The sequence below is a fragment of the Eurytemora carolleeae genome, unplaced genomic scaffold (genome assembly GCF_000591075.1).
Source record: "Eurytemora carolleeae unplaced genomic scaffold, Eaff_2.0 scaffold271, whole genome shotgun sequence".
NCBI lineage: Eukaryota > Metazoa > Arthropoda > Copepoda > Calanoida > Temoridae > Eurytemora > Eurytemora carolleeae.
In genome coordinates, this window is record NW_019396164.1 from 310,104 (window position 1) to 325,489 (window position 15,386).

Below are 15,386 nucleotides of genomic sequence, written 5' to 3' on the forward strand. Positions count from 1 at the left end.
ACAATACAATGCAATGCAATGCAATGCAATTCAATGCAATGCAATTAAAAACAGTAAAATAATATACAATACTATATCACGATGAATACGATACGATCACAATAAATCAAAATACAAAATAATTTTATACAAATATATATACATAAAAAATAACAATACAAACTCAATATAGTGAAATTAAGTAAAATACAATACAATAATAAATATATTAATAATATTAATATACTAGTTTTATTGCACTGTGCATCCCTAAAATTCTGAATGCAATGTATTACTATAATTGAATCTATGCAGTTTAATATAATTATTATAATTTCAGTCTGCTTTAATAGGCATAGAAGATTTAAAAAATTATTCTTATTATTATGAGCCAATTAAATGCATCTTTTAAAGATGGAATTGAGTCTTTGTTAAGCACTCAAATTTTCTAATACCCTAATTTATGCAACCTGATTGTGTAAGCCTTCGAGGTCTACAACATTTTGGGTTACAAAGATATTGGGATTAAATGTCTGGGTTTGTGGCAAAGACTCAATTCAATTACCTTGATCTAGTTTTTTCTCCCCATTTTTTCATAAAAATCAGATAAATGATTAAACTGAAGAAAGAACGGATTAAAACTGGTTTTATGAATTAATGGCCAAATTATGATCAGCTGTGCTTTGTAAGCTCTCAAGTAAAAATTGATGATCAAATTTTGCCAATGACTTACAAACCAAATCTAACAACCAGTGCTAAAATGTGCTGTAAAGGGCTACAGTAAAGCAGAATTGAGACAGAGCTGTAAAATCAAAGCCCAAGGCGTTGCTACACTTTAAAGTCGACCCTGTCTTAAAAACGTATGAGACTTTTTACCAGCAGGCTGAATCTATGTTATAAAAAGTAGTTAAAATCCGGTCCTAACGTAGAATATTCCCAACATTAAACATCCAGTAGCCAGGAGAGCTTCAGCCCAGCCCATATCCTGTCTGAAAATGTTAGGAACCAGATGTTATTTGTAAATTCCAATCTAGTCTCGCGAAAAGTTCATATCATAAGTTACTGGTACGATTTTGTGACATCATATCTACTCTAGTTTTATTTTAATCCCAAGTATAAGAAAAGCATAGTTATTTGGGAGCACGATCATTTGCTATCACTTGCTATCAATTCACTTGCTATCTGTTTCACTTTCTCTCAGGCCTCACATGCACTCAGGCCTCACTTGCTCTCGTCACACTTGCTCTCTTGTCTCACTTGCTTTTAGGTTCATTTACTTTCAGTCTCAACTGCTATCAATGATCATCTGCTTTCAAAAACTAGCTCCTATCTAAATACGTTGCTATCAAAATTAGTTGTGTTTCGAAATAAGTTTTTTATCAAAACCAGTGCTTTGTCATTTTTTTTATTCGAAATGCAGCAAACCTATGCATACTTTGACAATCGTCAATCCTACCGTCTAACTGGTGAACAAGATACAAGATACACATGTACATACACCCTAATAGTAAAGTAACAACGTACAATGTACATAAGTGAGATGGAGATACAAGATATGAACGGATGTGAACGCGCTAATGACTCAAGATGGAGAAACACCGGAACCAGTTCTATAATAAACACCGGAAACTGAATGAATACCACGTGGTCTAACCGGAAGTCGTATGCGACCCACCGGAAATGGAGGAGAAAAGACAATAAAGGATATTGGGGAATAACGCTGAGTAATTATGCATCCTGATATTTTCTTAACAATAGATAAAAACTCTAGTAGTACAACTATTCTGTTTCAGCAAAACAGCGTGTTCCATTTCTCGCAACAACAAAAAATCTTGTTAAGATACATGATAGTTTGGAACATGGTTTATGAACTTCGAGTCTTTGACACAAATTCAAATTATTTTCTAATCCTTATAGCTTTGCAGCATGATCTTGTAAACCATTGATATTTCAAATATATATTTTTTCGTCTCAAAGAAATCATAGTTTGAAATATATAAGGTCTACGACATTGGGTTACAAATATATAGGTAATTATAAAATCAGAGTGTGTGGCAAAACACTCATTTGCTATACAGTTCAGCACTTTAAGAATCCCAATTGCGAATAATTCACAATCAAATATAATGTAGATAGCTCATGTTTGATACAGTTTTAAATATTTTAATCTACTTAAAGGGACTGTCAATGTATTTTCAAGGGACCTTCCAATTAAAGAGGGGCATACACTTTTTAAACCTTTATCTGATAAACAATGTGGAAGATATCGTATCGTCGTTTTTCTAGCTTGAAACTTCTAGCTTGAAACTTCTAGCTTGAAACTTCTAGCTTGAAACTTCTAGCTTGAAACTTCTAGCTTGAAACTTCTAGCTTGAAATTTCTAGCTTGAAACTTCTAGCTTGAAACTTCTAGCTTGAAACTTCTAGCTTGAAAAGTGTTTAATGCTGATAATTTTCTCCAATTGAATCTATACAGCAGGAATACGCAAGTCACTTTTTTAGAGAAAACAATTTAGTACTGAATTTTAAAGAGTTAAACATTGATATCTTATTCACTCTTGATCGGCCAAAGCTTTTAAGGGAATTGTGAATCGGACGTGCCACTCTATAAATGGAGAGTCACTTAAAATTACGTTTACATTCCCTTTAATAAGCATGTTGAACAATTGAAATAAGTATCTATCAACCTGATATTTCAAATTTAGCCATGTTCGATCAGACAGATTTCATAGTTTAGAATTTATAAAGGTATGCGACATCAAGGATTAAGTCAGAATTCGTGGCAAGCACTCAGTTCCTTTTACGCAAAAAGATAAAATATTTTTTAAATGGAAAATGCGAATATTTTGTATCTTATTATAAAAATAGTTGCTATAAAAAAGACTACAGAATCTGGGACCGGATTTAATGAATTTGAGCCAGGTCTAAACTCTAAAGGCAGTTCAACCACGTATCTTAAATCGGTGATCCAGGATTTGTCCATGTCCTACAGATGATAACTATACTGCAGATATATGTACAGAACTACAGATACGTATATTTGAATCGAAAGTTGATAGTTTAGCGAGCTAGCTTAAACGTATTAAATTCGGCCTCTGAACATTCCAATCACAATATAATAATGTAAAATACATCGGCATTGATTGAGCTAAGCTCTGTTTGTTGTATAGCTAACTGGGCCTAAGAATAACAATGTCTAAGTACATGATTGTAAAGAATATAACTAGATGTGTATAGCTGGATGAAGACTGGTGAATATTGTTTATATCTAAAGATCGGATCACAATGTTTATCTTATAAATATATCTGGAGAAAAAAACTCAAAGTATCAGACTTACAGAATCATACACACACTCATTACTCATGCTTAAAAACATATGACCTATTCACATATCTCCAACTATCTCAATATGCACTTTCTATTCTCGACGTATAAGTCCAAATTCAAATTTAATGGGATTGTGCACTGTGCAGTTTTCGGAAAGTATAAGTCTTTAAACTTAGATAACCCTAAACTAATCAAAAGAGGCATAAAAAAGTAGCCTATGATATTCTTGGATGATTTCATTTAAAACATTGAAAAAAATGAATGAAAGTTTTTGCTCTTTTTTTGCAAAATATTATTTAAATGAAAGGTTAATTTAAGTTCACGAAAAGTGAAAGTCAGCAATTTCCTTTCTCCGTAATCAGCTGACCTGCATGTAAATACAGTATTACAGTGTACATCCATACAGAAATCAAGAAATAACGTCAGATCAGATCATACCTTACATTTCTCTTCAATGAAAACAGTAAATTCTAAAATATTTGTCAATATGATCTAATCTTCCAGAAAGAATTAGAGAAAAATATGTTTTTATTTACCTAAAACATATATATTTAATAATGTCTCCCAAGAAACCTGTTTCCTCTTTGTTTAACCTAAGTTTAAAGGTTGTAGAGTCCAGGTTATCTGTATACCTGGAGACTAGAACCAGGGACCTGGATCTAGCTCAGGACTCGAGGGTAGAGGAGGAGATACAAAATCTCAAGAAGTTGTGTCAAAATGATATTGATGAGGTGTTCCAGGGTCCACTTAGGTAAATAGTTATTCTAGTATCCATTTATTATTTTTCGATGACAATGAATTAAATAACTATGATTCTAATACTTAATCTAAATCTAAAAAAACCTGACGGTGTTAACTTTGGAAATTTAAAACTTAGACCTTTAGATCAATATAGCAAGATTCATGAATTGAAATATGAAAGGTCTACGAAATCAGGTTTCAAAGATTAAAGATTAGAAATTGAAGTCTGAGGCAAGTATCCGGTTCCCTTGGTTATGGTTGATCTTATACTCTTCATTCTGTTTTCATTACAACTTCACTTTGTTAACTCTTATCATGGAGCTTTATATCTCACGCTGATTTAACAGTTCGGTCCTGGTCAAAGCAAGTGTCACGTTCGATCACAATTTGACCAACTAAACGTAAATGTACAATTTGCTTGGACCAGGGCCAAACTGTTAAATCAGCGTGAGATATCAAGCTCCGTATAAAGTAAAGTTGAGATGAAAATAAAATGATGATGAAGGGTGGATCCGTTTAAATTGAAAAGTATAGACAGACATCTCACCCTAGTTAGTCACCCCCAACAAGAATCAAAAAGCTAACTTAATGAGCATAATACCTTGTATGATTTATTGATTTTACAAACTTGAAGTGATTGTCAACTCGAGGTTTGCTCTTTCTTAAAGTCAACTATTTGCAAAAAAATCATCAAAAAAGTAATTTTTATCTAATTCCATGGTATAACCCATTATTCGACTAAGCTCTACACCATGTTTTCATGTTTAGGTTTGATCTGTTGCAATTCTACCTACAGGGAAGTAATATTGCAACCAAAACTAGGATCGGAGCTTTCATACTCCTCTCGTCTCCAGGGATCCAATCCCTCTCATTTGGACATTTTACGGAGATTTGGTATGTTTGTCTGGCCCGCGTTTTGTCTACTTGTGCGCCTGGACTAATTCAACTATCTTTAAGGTACGAATTACATTTAAGTTATTAAAAGTACAATGATTAAATGATAATAATTTTAGATGGACTTGGTTCTGTGATAAATCTTTAAGAATTTTCATAAAATCTGCTTCACAAATGATAAATCTTCGCCAATTGTATGTTCCGTATATCGCCACCGATGAACTTCTAGCGACAGTTGGACGAAACTGCGGACATCTTGAATTGTTGGACCTGTCCGGAGCTTCCGGTTTATCAGAAAATTGCGCCAAGTCGTTGTACAGATATGATGTCGGAGGAATGGAGATTAATCACACTTTGAAATTCATTCTTATCAAGAAACCCGTTTTTTAAATCAATTAAGAGTCCATTGTGGTTAAAATTCCGATTAGTTTGTGATTGCTTTATGATTGGTAGGTGAATACTGGAGAACAGATCTATGCTCCAGTCTCCAGTATCTATATATTGGAGGACCTGGTGGAGACAGGCTAGAGCACAGATGTGTTTCACAACTCTTAGTAAATCTACCAAACTTAGTCAGGTAAAATATGCCCGTACATTATCCATACATTATTATTTTTTAAATGTGTTCATATATTTTTTTCTTCAATTTTCAAGAAATAGTATTATTCAATTATTTTATTAATATAATATTCATTTTGAATGCAATGAAAAAAAAATCAACGTAGAGTTTACTTTATTAAGTTATTTTAACACATTAACTTAGAAACACAGAATATTTTTTTTTTCATTTTATCACGTAACTATATAACAAAGCTCTTCCGCTCTTCGCTCCTATCATATAAATATATATGTTAGCTTTAGCAGGCCGAACGGCTGGACCAAATTGGCTGAAACATTTTGAGTCAACTCATGGGTACCGTACCCTGGGGTAACATAAGTTGAAAAAAATGTGTTTTAAAATTCCAGGGGCAACGCCGGACACTTCAGTTTTTACTTAATAATATACTATTTTAAGTTTTCTTCTTTCTTTTCTTATTCGATCATTTCATTTAGTCTTGGAAGCTATCCCAGAACTGCAGAAGCCCTGGAAAATGTAAGTTTTTTGCATTATTTAATTATCCTTTTAATAAATCCTTTAATTAATCTACCTGATAAACTTGATAAATGGAAGGAAGGATATGGTTTAGGAAAAAAATTCGGTTTAAAATCTATATTTATTCGTAAGCAGAGAAGATTTGGAGTAGAAGTATAAGGGGCGTTGATCAACAGAAAGGAGTATTGAAGTTGAGGGTGGTTTTAAATACATTCTTTTCTGAAGGCAGAGAGGTAGCCGGGGTGGGTTCGGTTAAAAATACACATTTTCTCCGTAGCAGAAAGGAGTATTAAAGTAGGGTTCCGTTAACATGTACTTTTCTGAAACAGAGAGGAGTAGTAGAGACGGTTCCGTTAAAAATACATTCTTCCCTGAAGCAGACAGGAGTAGTGAAGAGTAGGGTTCCGTTAAAAATACATTCTTCTCTGAAGCAGACAGGAGTAGTGAAGAGTAGGGTTCCGTTAAAAATACATTCTTCTCTGAAGCAGGCAGGAGTAGTGGAGAGTAGGGTTTCGTTAAAAATACATTCTTCTCTGAAACAGAGAGGAGTAGTGAAGAGTAGGGTTCCGTTAAAAATACATTCTTCTCTGAAACATAGAGGAGTAGTGAAGAGTAGGGTTCCGTTAAAAATACATTCTTCTGTCAAGCAGAAAGGAGTGTTGGAGTAATATTTGGTTACAAATATTTTCATTTCCGTAGACAGTTCAGAGATACAAGAGTAGGGTTCGGTACAAATACATTTTTCTCCGGAGGCAGAAAGGAGTAAGGCCGGGACGGGAGTAAGGTTGGATAAAAAAATACATTTTTCCCCGTAGGCAGAAAGGAGCAGAGGGGGACGAAGGAATGCACCTCTGTTTAAACTTCAGTATATTCATCAATTAAATATTCAACCTCAGGTTATATTAACAAAAATATGCTCCCTTTTGAAATTAAACTTTATCTTCAACATTTTTCACAAAAATCACGGAAAATTTAGACATTTCTTCAAAAATATCGATAAAGAGGGCAATTCAAAAAATTTCATTTCATCGTGAAACTGGATCCCAAATCGAAAAAAACTATTTTAAATAAGTTTAATTTAAATATTTTTTAAAATTTGATTTCTAGACTTTAAAAACTGTGATAAGATGCTGTCCGGATCTGAGGACTCTATTCCTTGATACTCCATGCTCAAACTGGTTTCAACAAAATGTAAATAATCCAGAAGAAAATAAGAAAGAAAATGATGACTTTTGTCTCAGATTAACCCGACTGAAAACTAATAAGGTTTGGATTTTTAACAATTATGTAAATATTTCCAATTCAAACAAAAAATAACTGAGTTAACCATAAACGATGATATTTCTATGACGACTGTACAGATTTAATTGCACTGTCAATTATTACATTTATCGGTTTCTTCAGCCCTAAACGCTTATTATAAGTTGGTCAGAGCAAAGATAAACAAAAGAAACATCTTTTTAATGCAGATGATTTATTAATCTTCAGTTTTTGAAACTAGGTTGGCCTATAAACAAAAAACCTTCAAAATCCAGTCATTGATCTCCTGAATACGTTGTGAACTATAAACACAAGGCTTGCAGGTTTCAGTCATTGATCTCCTCAATACGTTGATCTAAAAACATTAAACCCTTGCAGGTTTCAGTCATTGATCTCCTAAATACGTTGATCTAAAAACATTAAACAATTTTAGGTTTCAGTAATGGATCTCCTGAATACGTTGACCTAAAAACATTAAACCCTTGCAGGTTCAAGTCAAGTTCAAGTCAAGATCTCCTAAATACGTTGATCTAAAAACATTAAACCATTTTAGGTTTCAGTCATTGATCTCCTAAATACGTTGATTTATTCACATTAAACCTTTGCAGGTTTTAGTCAATTATCTTCTAAAGACGTCGATCTATGAACGTTAAACCAGAGCGTTCCAAACGGAATACGTTGATCTATAACCATAAAAACCCCTTGCAGGTTCCCGTCATTGATCTCCTGAGCACGTTGATCTATAAACGTTTAATCCTTGCAGGTTCTCGTCATTGATCTCCTGAGCACGTTGATCTATAAACATTAAATCCTTGCAGGTTCCCGTCATTGATCTCCTGAGCACGTTGATCTATAAACATTAAATCCTTGCAGGTTCCCGTCATTGATCTCCTGAGCACGTTGATCTATAAACATTAAATCATTGCAGGTTCCCGTCATTGATCTCCTGAGCACGTTGATCTATAAACATTGAATCATTGCAGGTTCCCGTCATTGATCTTCTGAGCACGTTGATCTATAAACGTTTAATCCTTGCAGGTTCCCGTCATTGATCTCCTGAGAATGTTGATCTATAAACGTTTAATCCTTGCAGGTTCCAGCTTCTGATCTTTTGAGTGCCCTGAGAACTGTAGGTGAGGGTACCCTGAGATGCCTAGAGTTGGTGAACTGTAAAGGAATATTAGATCTCTCCAAGATTTCCTACTTAGCTCAGGGATTAAACTCTTTAGAGGTCAGCTCATCCCTTTTTCTACAATAAACTAATAGTACATTTATCCAAAAACATTTATTATGTTTTGAAATGTCGCCGATTCTTTGAGTTTGACCTTCCTATCTTACTTCTAATTTGTGTAGCCATGCGAAGATATTTAAACTTTTAAATTCGTGTTGTTAACGAGTACTTGGAGGAGTACAAAATCCTAGAAGAGTCTTGCTGCAAAATGTGTAAATTTTAGTTTAAAGTGTATAGAAGTATTTAGGAATCCAGTTGAGAATCTGGGAATAAGTTTATAGTGTATAGAAGTATTTAGGAATCCAGTTGAAAATCTGGGAGTAAGTTTAAAGTGTATAGAAGTATTTAGGAATCCAGTTGAGAATCGGGGAGTAAGTTTAAAGTGTATAGCAGTATTTAGGAATCCAGTTGAGAATCTGGGAGTAAGTTTAAAGTGTATAGAAGTATTTAGGAATCCAGTGGAGAATCGGGGAGTAAGTTTAATGTGTATAGAAGTATTTAGGAATCCAGTTGAGAATCTTGGAGTAGAAAGGCGGAGTAAGGAGAAAAACGAGAATAATAAGGAAAAAGGGAAGAAAAAGGATCAGCAGAAATGGAAATTAAGATAAGGGAAAGAAAGCGAAAACAGAGGAAAATAGATTTAAAAATTCATATTGTTTGTAAATATGTATATTAAAGTTAGATTGATGATTAGGATATAAAAGTTGATTTTTATTTATGTTAAATAATGTGAATACTTTAGGTTTATTACAGTGAACACTGTGTACAGCTGGGACCTTTAAACCTGCAACATCTTACTAAATTAGTCCTGTACAGTACCGCACTCTCAGGGACATAATACTAAATGTTAGCCCTTTTCACTGTACACTATACAGTACACTACTCTTAGGGATATAACCCTAAATATTAATCCTGTACACTGTACAGTATCGTACTCTCAGGTATATAATTCTAAATATTATTCCTGTACACTGTACAGTACCGTACTCTCAGGTATATAATTCTAAATATTAGTCCTGTACACTGTTCATTGTACAGTACCGTACTCTTAGAGATATAATTCTAAATATTAGTCCTGTACACTGTACATTATACAGTACCGTGCTCTCAGGGATATAATTCTAAATATTAGTCCTGTACACTATACATTGTACAGTACCGTACTCTCAGGTATATAATTCTAAATATTAGACCTGTACACTGTACATTGTACAGTACCGTACTCTCAGAGATATAATTCTAAATATTAGTCCTGTACACTGTACATGTACAGTACCATGCTCTTAGGTATACAATTCTAAATATTATACCTGTACACTGTACACTGAAATAACTAAGATCTACGAGATCACGTGCAAAGATATAGGGTTTTATAAATTCTAGTTTTAGGTGATGAGCCATTAGTATTTGTTAACCCCTAAACTAGTATTATATATATGAATGTAGGAAGCCTAGGTGAAGAACTATTGTTTGTTTGTAAACAGCTTGTACACGTCACATTACAATCTGCTGATACACTGGATACCCAGGTAGGTTATTTATTTCATAGAATATAAGGTTAATTTTTAAATTTAAATATATATATTTGAAGATTTTAAAAATATTTCCAATGCTTAAAATCCCTAATCCCTGTTTTTTGATCACTCTGTAATCTGTTCTTGTTACAAGTAGTAAGATATACGCACCAGGTAACCGCAGAGAAAGTTCTCTGAAAAAAAGTTTTCGGAAATAAAGTCCAAAATTTTGCCACTAAAAAAGGGACTTTTTAGTGCCGAAAAAAGTCTTTGAAATCAAAAGTCTCTGGAAATAAAGTCCTAACATTTTGAGACTTTTTTTTAATGATTTTCTTTCTGATTCCAGTACGATTTTATACGAAAACACCCCCGGAAAAAAGTCCTATTATAGTAGAAAATGCTTGGGAACAAAGGATGTTTACAACCATGCAAAAAGCTGCTGCATCTGTGGCGGAAGACGATTTCAAGCTAGGCGGAAATCCAGACACGGCAAAGAAATTCAAGTTCAAGGCCACGTCACCAGATATACATGTTTTTCAACGATATAAATGATATATGAGATTTTAAGTTAGTCAATAAAGTATGTCTTTACTAGAAACTTTGTCATTATTGAGCGTAGCCAAACCCCAATACTATTTTAGGAAAAAAGTCCCATGAAATAAAAACTCGGGACTTATTTTCAGTAACATTTTGTCCTAGGACTTCAGAAAATTGGACTTTTTTCCAAAGTTTTCATTTTCAGGTTTTTTTCAGAAACTTTTTATCGATGACTTTTTAATAGATTCTACGCACCACACCCTAAACTAGGCTTTCGGTACGTACTGCGTACTGCCGTGATCTGCAGTAATCTGACCGAGTATATAATGGGATTTAGTGGAGAGCAATGAATGTAAGGCAAGGAAAGTCATTTCAGTGGTGTACGCATTTTTTGTACTGCAGTGTACTGTCTTTGGGTTCTAATATAAACACAAGAGTAGGGGTGTCACAGCCTGACATGGGATCCATCTTTCAAATAAAAAATCAATGATTTATTCTGGTCATAGGAATTTATAACATAAATTATCAAAATTAAAAAAAAACTTATTCCATTGTAATATTTTACTAAGGTTGTGGAAAAACTTCTGCATTTTTAATTATTTATCCCCCAAAGAGAACTGGTTTCAATATGTACACAAAGTATACAAAACCGCAATTGACTTTCCTTGCCTTACATTCATTGGTGGAGAGTGACCGTATAAATCACCTAATATTGTATTCTAAAAAAACATTTTTTTGTGGATTTTCATGTTTAGAAATTGTTTTGAAATAATTATTTTGAACCCTGCAATAACAACAAAAAAGCGCTGTGTATAACAACGCTAATCCCGTTTTTAAACTATTCCCCTCTTACAATTAATTACATGTACTTTGTAGAAGCTTGAGCGTATCTTCGCAGCCGGAGGTTTACAGTACATACAAGAGTTTGGCGTACTGCAAGCTCCAGGTAAAATAAAGAATATGTAACGTGCATTGCCCAGAATCGGAAGTTTTAGTTAGTTGCCATTTTTTCCACAGCATGTTCTATTGTGTACAAGTACTGTACACAACCAATCAGCAAACATCTATATTCAGGGATATTTAAGGATCCTTTGGATACGACACACAAAATCTTCAAAAAAAGACTGAATTCATAAATGTTATGTTTCATGTTTAAATTGGAGTATTTCTTTAAAAGTTGTAAAACTTAACCCCTGAATTTTTAAAGGGTTTGATGTCGAAAAAAAGGAAATTTTCAGTTGTTGCATGCAGATTTGGCTGTGTTCAATTCAAATCGATTTTTTGTTTTAGTGTTTTTTAAAATGTATAGTTCCAACAGCTGGAAAATAAACGATATGAGTCAATTTGTTCAACGTGTGCGCGAAGCGCAAAAGAAAATTTGTTATAGTTATAACATGTTTGTTACAATATGTTTGAACTCAACACAGCTGTTCCGTTATTAAAAATATGTTGAAAATACCGTCTTTGATATGTTAAAATAGGTTTTCCAGCACGAAAGTAAATTTTTATTTTCTGCCCCTTCTAGACAGTAACTATTGATATTTCTGAAATATTTAACAGCTTGAAAACAAAGTGTTTGACAATTAAAAGGGTTTTAGTAAATTAATAAGGATATGTCCAACATCTTTGTTCATTTAAAGGTTTAAAGGTTTAACCATTATGAATCGGGGATGAATTCCCCCCTTTTAATGGAAGGTCACTTGAAACTACGCTTACAGTTCCTTTAAAAAAGGTATACTAACTACTTAGTGTATATTTATTTTAATGTTCTAACTAAAAAACTGTTTTTTAGGATTGGATTATCATTCCCTCCTTTTCCTGATCAATAATCTGGAACACGTTAAGTAAGCATTAAACAAGTTTACTTCAGATTTCCTAATCAATAATTTGGAACACGTTAAGTAAGAATTTAACAAGCTTACTTCAAATTTCATAATTCACAAAAATACCAGGATGAGGGCTAAGTTTTTAAACATATACAGGGTGAGTCAAAAATAAAGGGCTAATAGAGAGATCTTGCATATAATAAAGCATTTTTTTGGTAATATTATTTTTGACAAATTTTTTTTTGAGGCAATCTGATAGACACTTTAAAAAAATCCGCAAAACTTATTTATTCAAAATTAGATGAGTAGGAAGAAAAGTGCGGGAATATACTATTTCTATAACACCTTAAAATCTTAACCAGATCAGATGAGTAGTTTCGGAGAAAATGCGCGAAATTAAACATTTTTAGACATTTTTACTTATCTCAAAAATTCTTATTACAAAAAGGATTTGGAAAGAATAAAAATTATAAAAATAACATATTGCTGCCTTTTTGTTTTCCTACTCTTCTAATTTTGAGTAAAAAATAGTTTCGTGGATTTTTTAAAGAGTCTATCAAGGATTCCATTTAAAAAAAATTCAAAAATTTCATATTTATTTGTCAAAAAATGAGATTATCAAAAAAAAATGCTTCATTATGTGCAATATCTCGCAATTCACCTTTTTTTTTGACTCGCCCGCACTTCGAATAAAAATCTGTATTTGTATTCACAAAATTCAGTATTACAGATATATGATCATTGGTGATAGTTTTAAATGTGATCTTCCATATTTTGAAGAATTGAGCAACATCAAAGGGAACAATAAAAACCAAAGGCATTTTAAAAGAAAAATCTTATTTCTTTCCGAATCTTTGCCATTTTATCAAAATTTTACGAAAAGAATTTCTATATTTTTTCTTAACCCCTCATGTTTTTTTTTTCTCCTCATTTTAATACTACATTTATATTTGATAGATTGATTGGTCAGTTGGATGGGTGGAAATTAACTCTTCAGGATGTAGGTTCATGTTTACAAGATTAAAGAATTTTTTACCTTTGTATTTTCTATTCAGGTCAACATTATGAAAAAGAAAGTTAAAGAAGAAGATTTCGATCTTGTTCTCTGGTATAATCTACCTGGATACATTGATCTGAACCTGGAGGATATAGAACCTTGATATCCCTGGTAAATAATCTTTCTGGGTACATTGATCTGAACCTGGAGGATATAGAACCTTGATATCCCTGGTATATAATCTTCCTGGATACATTGATCTAAACCTGGAGGATATAGAGCATTGATATCCATGGCATATAATCTACCTGGATACATTGATCTGAACCTGGAGGATATAGAACCTTGATATCCATGGCATATAACCTACCTGGATACATAGATCTGAACCTGGAGGATATAGAACCTTGATATCCCTGGTAAATAATCTTCCTGGATACCTTGATCTAAACCTGGAGGATATAGAGCCTTGATATCCATGGCATATAATCTTCCTGGATACATTGAACTGAACCTTGAGGATATAAAACCTTGATATTCCTGGTAAATAATCTACCTGGATACATTGATCTGAACCTGGAGGATATAGAATCTTGATATCCCTGGTATATAATCTTCCTGGATACATTGATCTGAACCTGAAGGATATAGAGCCTTGATATCCATGGCATATAATCTACCTGGATATATTTATCTGAACCTGGAGATTATAGAACCTTGATATCCCTAGTATATAATCTATCTGGATACACTGATCTGAACCTGGCGGATATAGAACCTTGATATCCCTGGTTTATAATCTTTCTGGATACATTGAACCTGGAGGATATAGAACCTTGATAATCTTCCTGAGTTGAAAACTTTAGAATGGGATATCCTTAATCCTGATCTGTAAAATAATCCGGAGATTAATAACATGAAGAGAACAAGCAATATTTAATCTGGAGATTAAGAAAAAGATGATCTAGATATTCTCTATTCTAAAGTTTTCAGCTCTGGATACATTGATCTGAACCTGGAGAATATAGAACCTTGATATCCCTGGTATATAATCTTTCTGGATACATTGAACCTGGAGGATATATAGAACCTTGATATCCCTGGTATATAGTCTACCTGGATACATTGATCTAAACCTGGAGGATATAGAGCCTTGATATCCATGGCATATAATCTACCTGGATATATTTATCTGAACCTGGAGATTATAGAACCTTGATATCCCTGGTATATAATCTACATATTTTGAAAAATTTATAAAAATCTCCAGGAGAAAGAGAACATAACAAAATTAGGCAAGCTTAGAATTAGAAATTGTGTAAACTTTAAATGGCGGGGCAAGCATGAAGCGGTGTAGAAGCTTGTAAGCCTGTAACAGGACAAGCATGGAGTGGCAAAGAAAAATCAACTCTTTTTATTTATTTCAATTTTATAAATTATTTATTACAATCAGGTTTTTATAGAATACTTATTTCATATTTCGCAAGTCAAAGAGGAAATAACGGGAAAAGTAGCTTCTGCATCAAGGTATCGTCCTAATTTTTAGTTTTACTATAAATACAGGGTTACCCGCAAAGAATGAGACTGTAAAGACGACTTGAAACTCTGAAAATATGACGAAATCATGGTTGAATTAAATGATTAAATGATTGAGCAAAGAAAATAACAAGTTTACAGTTGCAGGGAATCATAAATATGAGGAAACAGACAGTGTTAATTCAGTAAAGTCGTCACTGAAGTCCTTTATGGGTACCCCTGTACGTTACAGAAAAGTGTGCAGACTTTTATAACATTTTCTTTAAAAAAGTACAAATTATTAGTTTCAAGGTTTTTTAAAACTACCAAGCCCCACAACCATTCTGGCACATTTAAGATATTCCGTTTTTTTCTTATTAACTTCAATGTTTTATATATCATTACTAATTGATGTAACCGAATGATTTATTATTTATATTCTTGACATTCATGTTTAATCTAAAATATATCG

The 15,386-nt window shown here is 33.0% G+C and overlaps 1 protein-coding gene across 3 annotated transcripts; it reads left to right on the forward strand.

The window, feature by feature from the left end:
* The first annotated feature begins 3,525 nt into the window (after positions 1–3,525).
* Positions 3,526–14,325, forward strand: LOC111696921 (uncharacterized). Of its 3 annotated transcripts, XM_023466710.1 has the most exons (14): positions 3,526–4,057; positions 4,816–5,004; positions 5,061–5,275; positions 5,395–5,518; positions 5,995–6,034; positions 6,850–6,930; positions 7,142–7,300; positions 8,388–8,525; positions 9,268–9,355; positions 9,972–10,054; positions 11,453–11,522; positions 12,369–12,420; positions 13,360–13,402; positions 13,458–14,325. In XM_023466710.1, exons 1-14 carry the CDS (start codon positions 3,864–3,866, stop codon positions 13,560–13,562), a joined length of 1,581 nt encoding a protein of 526 aa, XP_023322478.1. In that variant the 5' UTR covers positions 3,526–3,863; the 3' UTR covers positions 13,563–14,325. The 3 variants fall into 3 exon arrangements, with proteins under 3 accessions (XP_023322478.1, XP_023322479.1, XP_023322480.1); XM_023466711.1 differs by lacking the exons at positions 12,369–12,420; positions 13,458–14,325 and having other exon boundaries at positions 3,527–4,057; XM_023466712.1 differs by lacking the exons at positions 11,453–11,522; positions 12,369–12,420; positions 13,360–13,402; positions 13,458–14,325 and adding an exon at positions 10,431–10,637 and having other exon boundaries at positions 3,527–4,057.
* Positions 14,326–15,386: the final 1,061 nt, after the last annotated feature.

Excerpts from the sequence above, each read along its gene's own strand:
- LOC111696921 (XM_023466710.1), top strand. The coding sequence starts at position 3,864 with ATGTCTCCCAAGAAACCTGTTTCCTCTTTGTTTAACCTAAGTTTAAAG. Across the intron at positions 10,055-11,452 it reads CTGATACACTGGATACCCAG|AAGCTTGAGCGTATCTTCGC; the intron begins GTAGGTTATTTA and ends TGTACTTTGTAG. Across the intron at positions 11,523-12,368 it reads TGGCGTACTGCAAGCTCCAG|GATTGGATTATCATTCCCTC; the intron begins GTAAAATAAAGA and ends ACTGTTTTTTAG.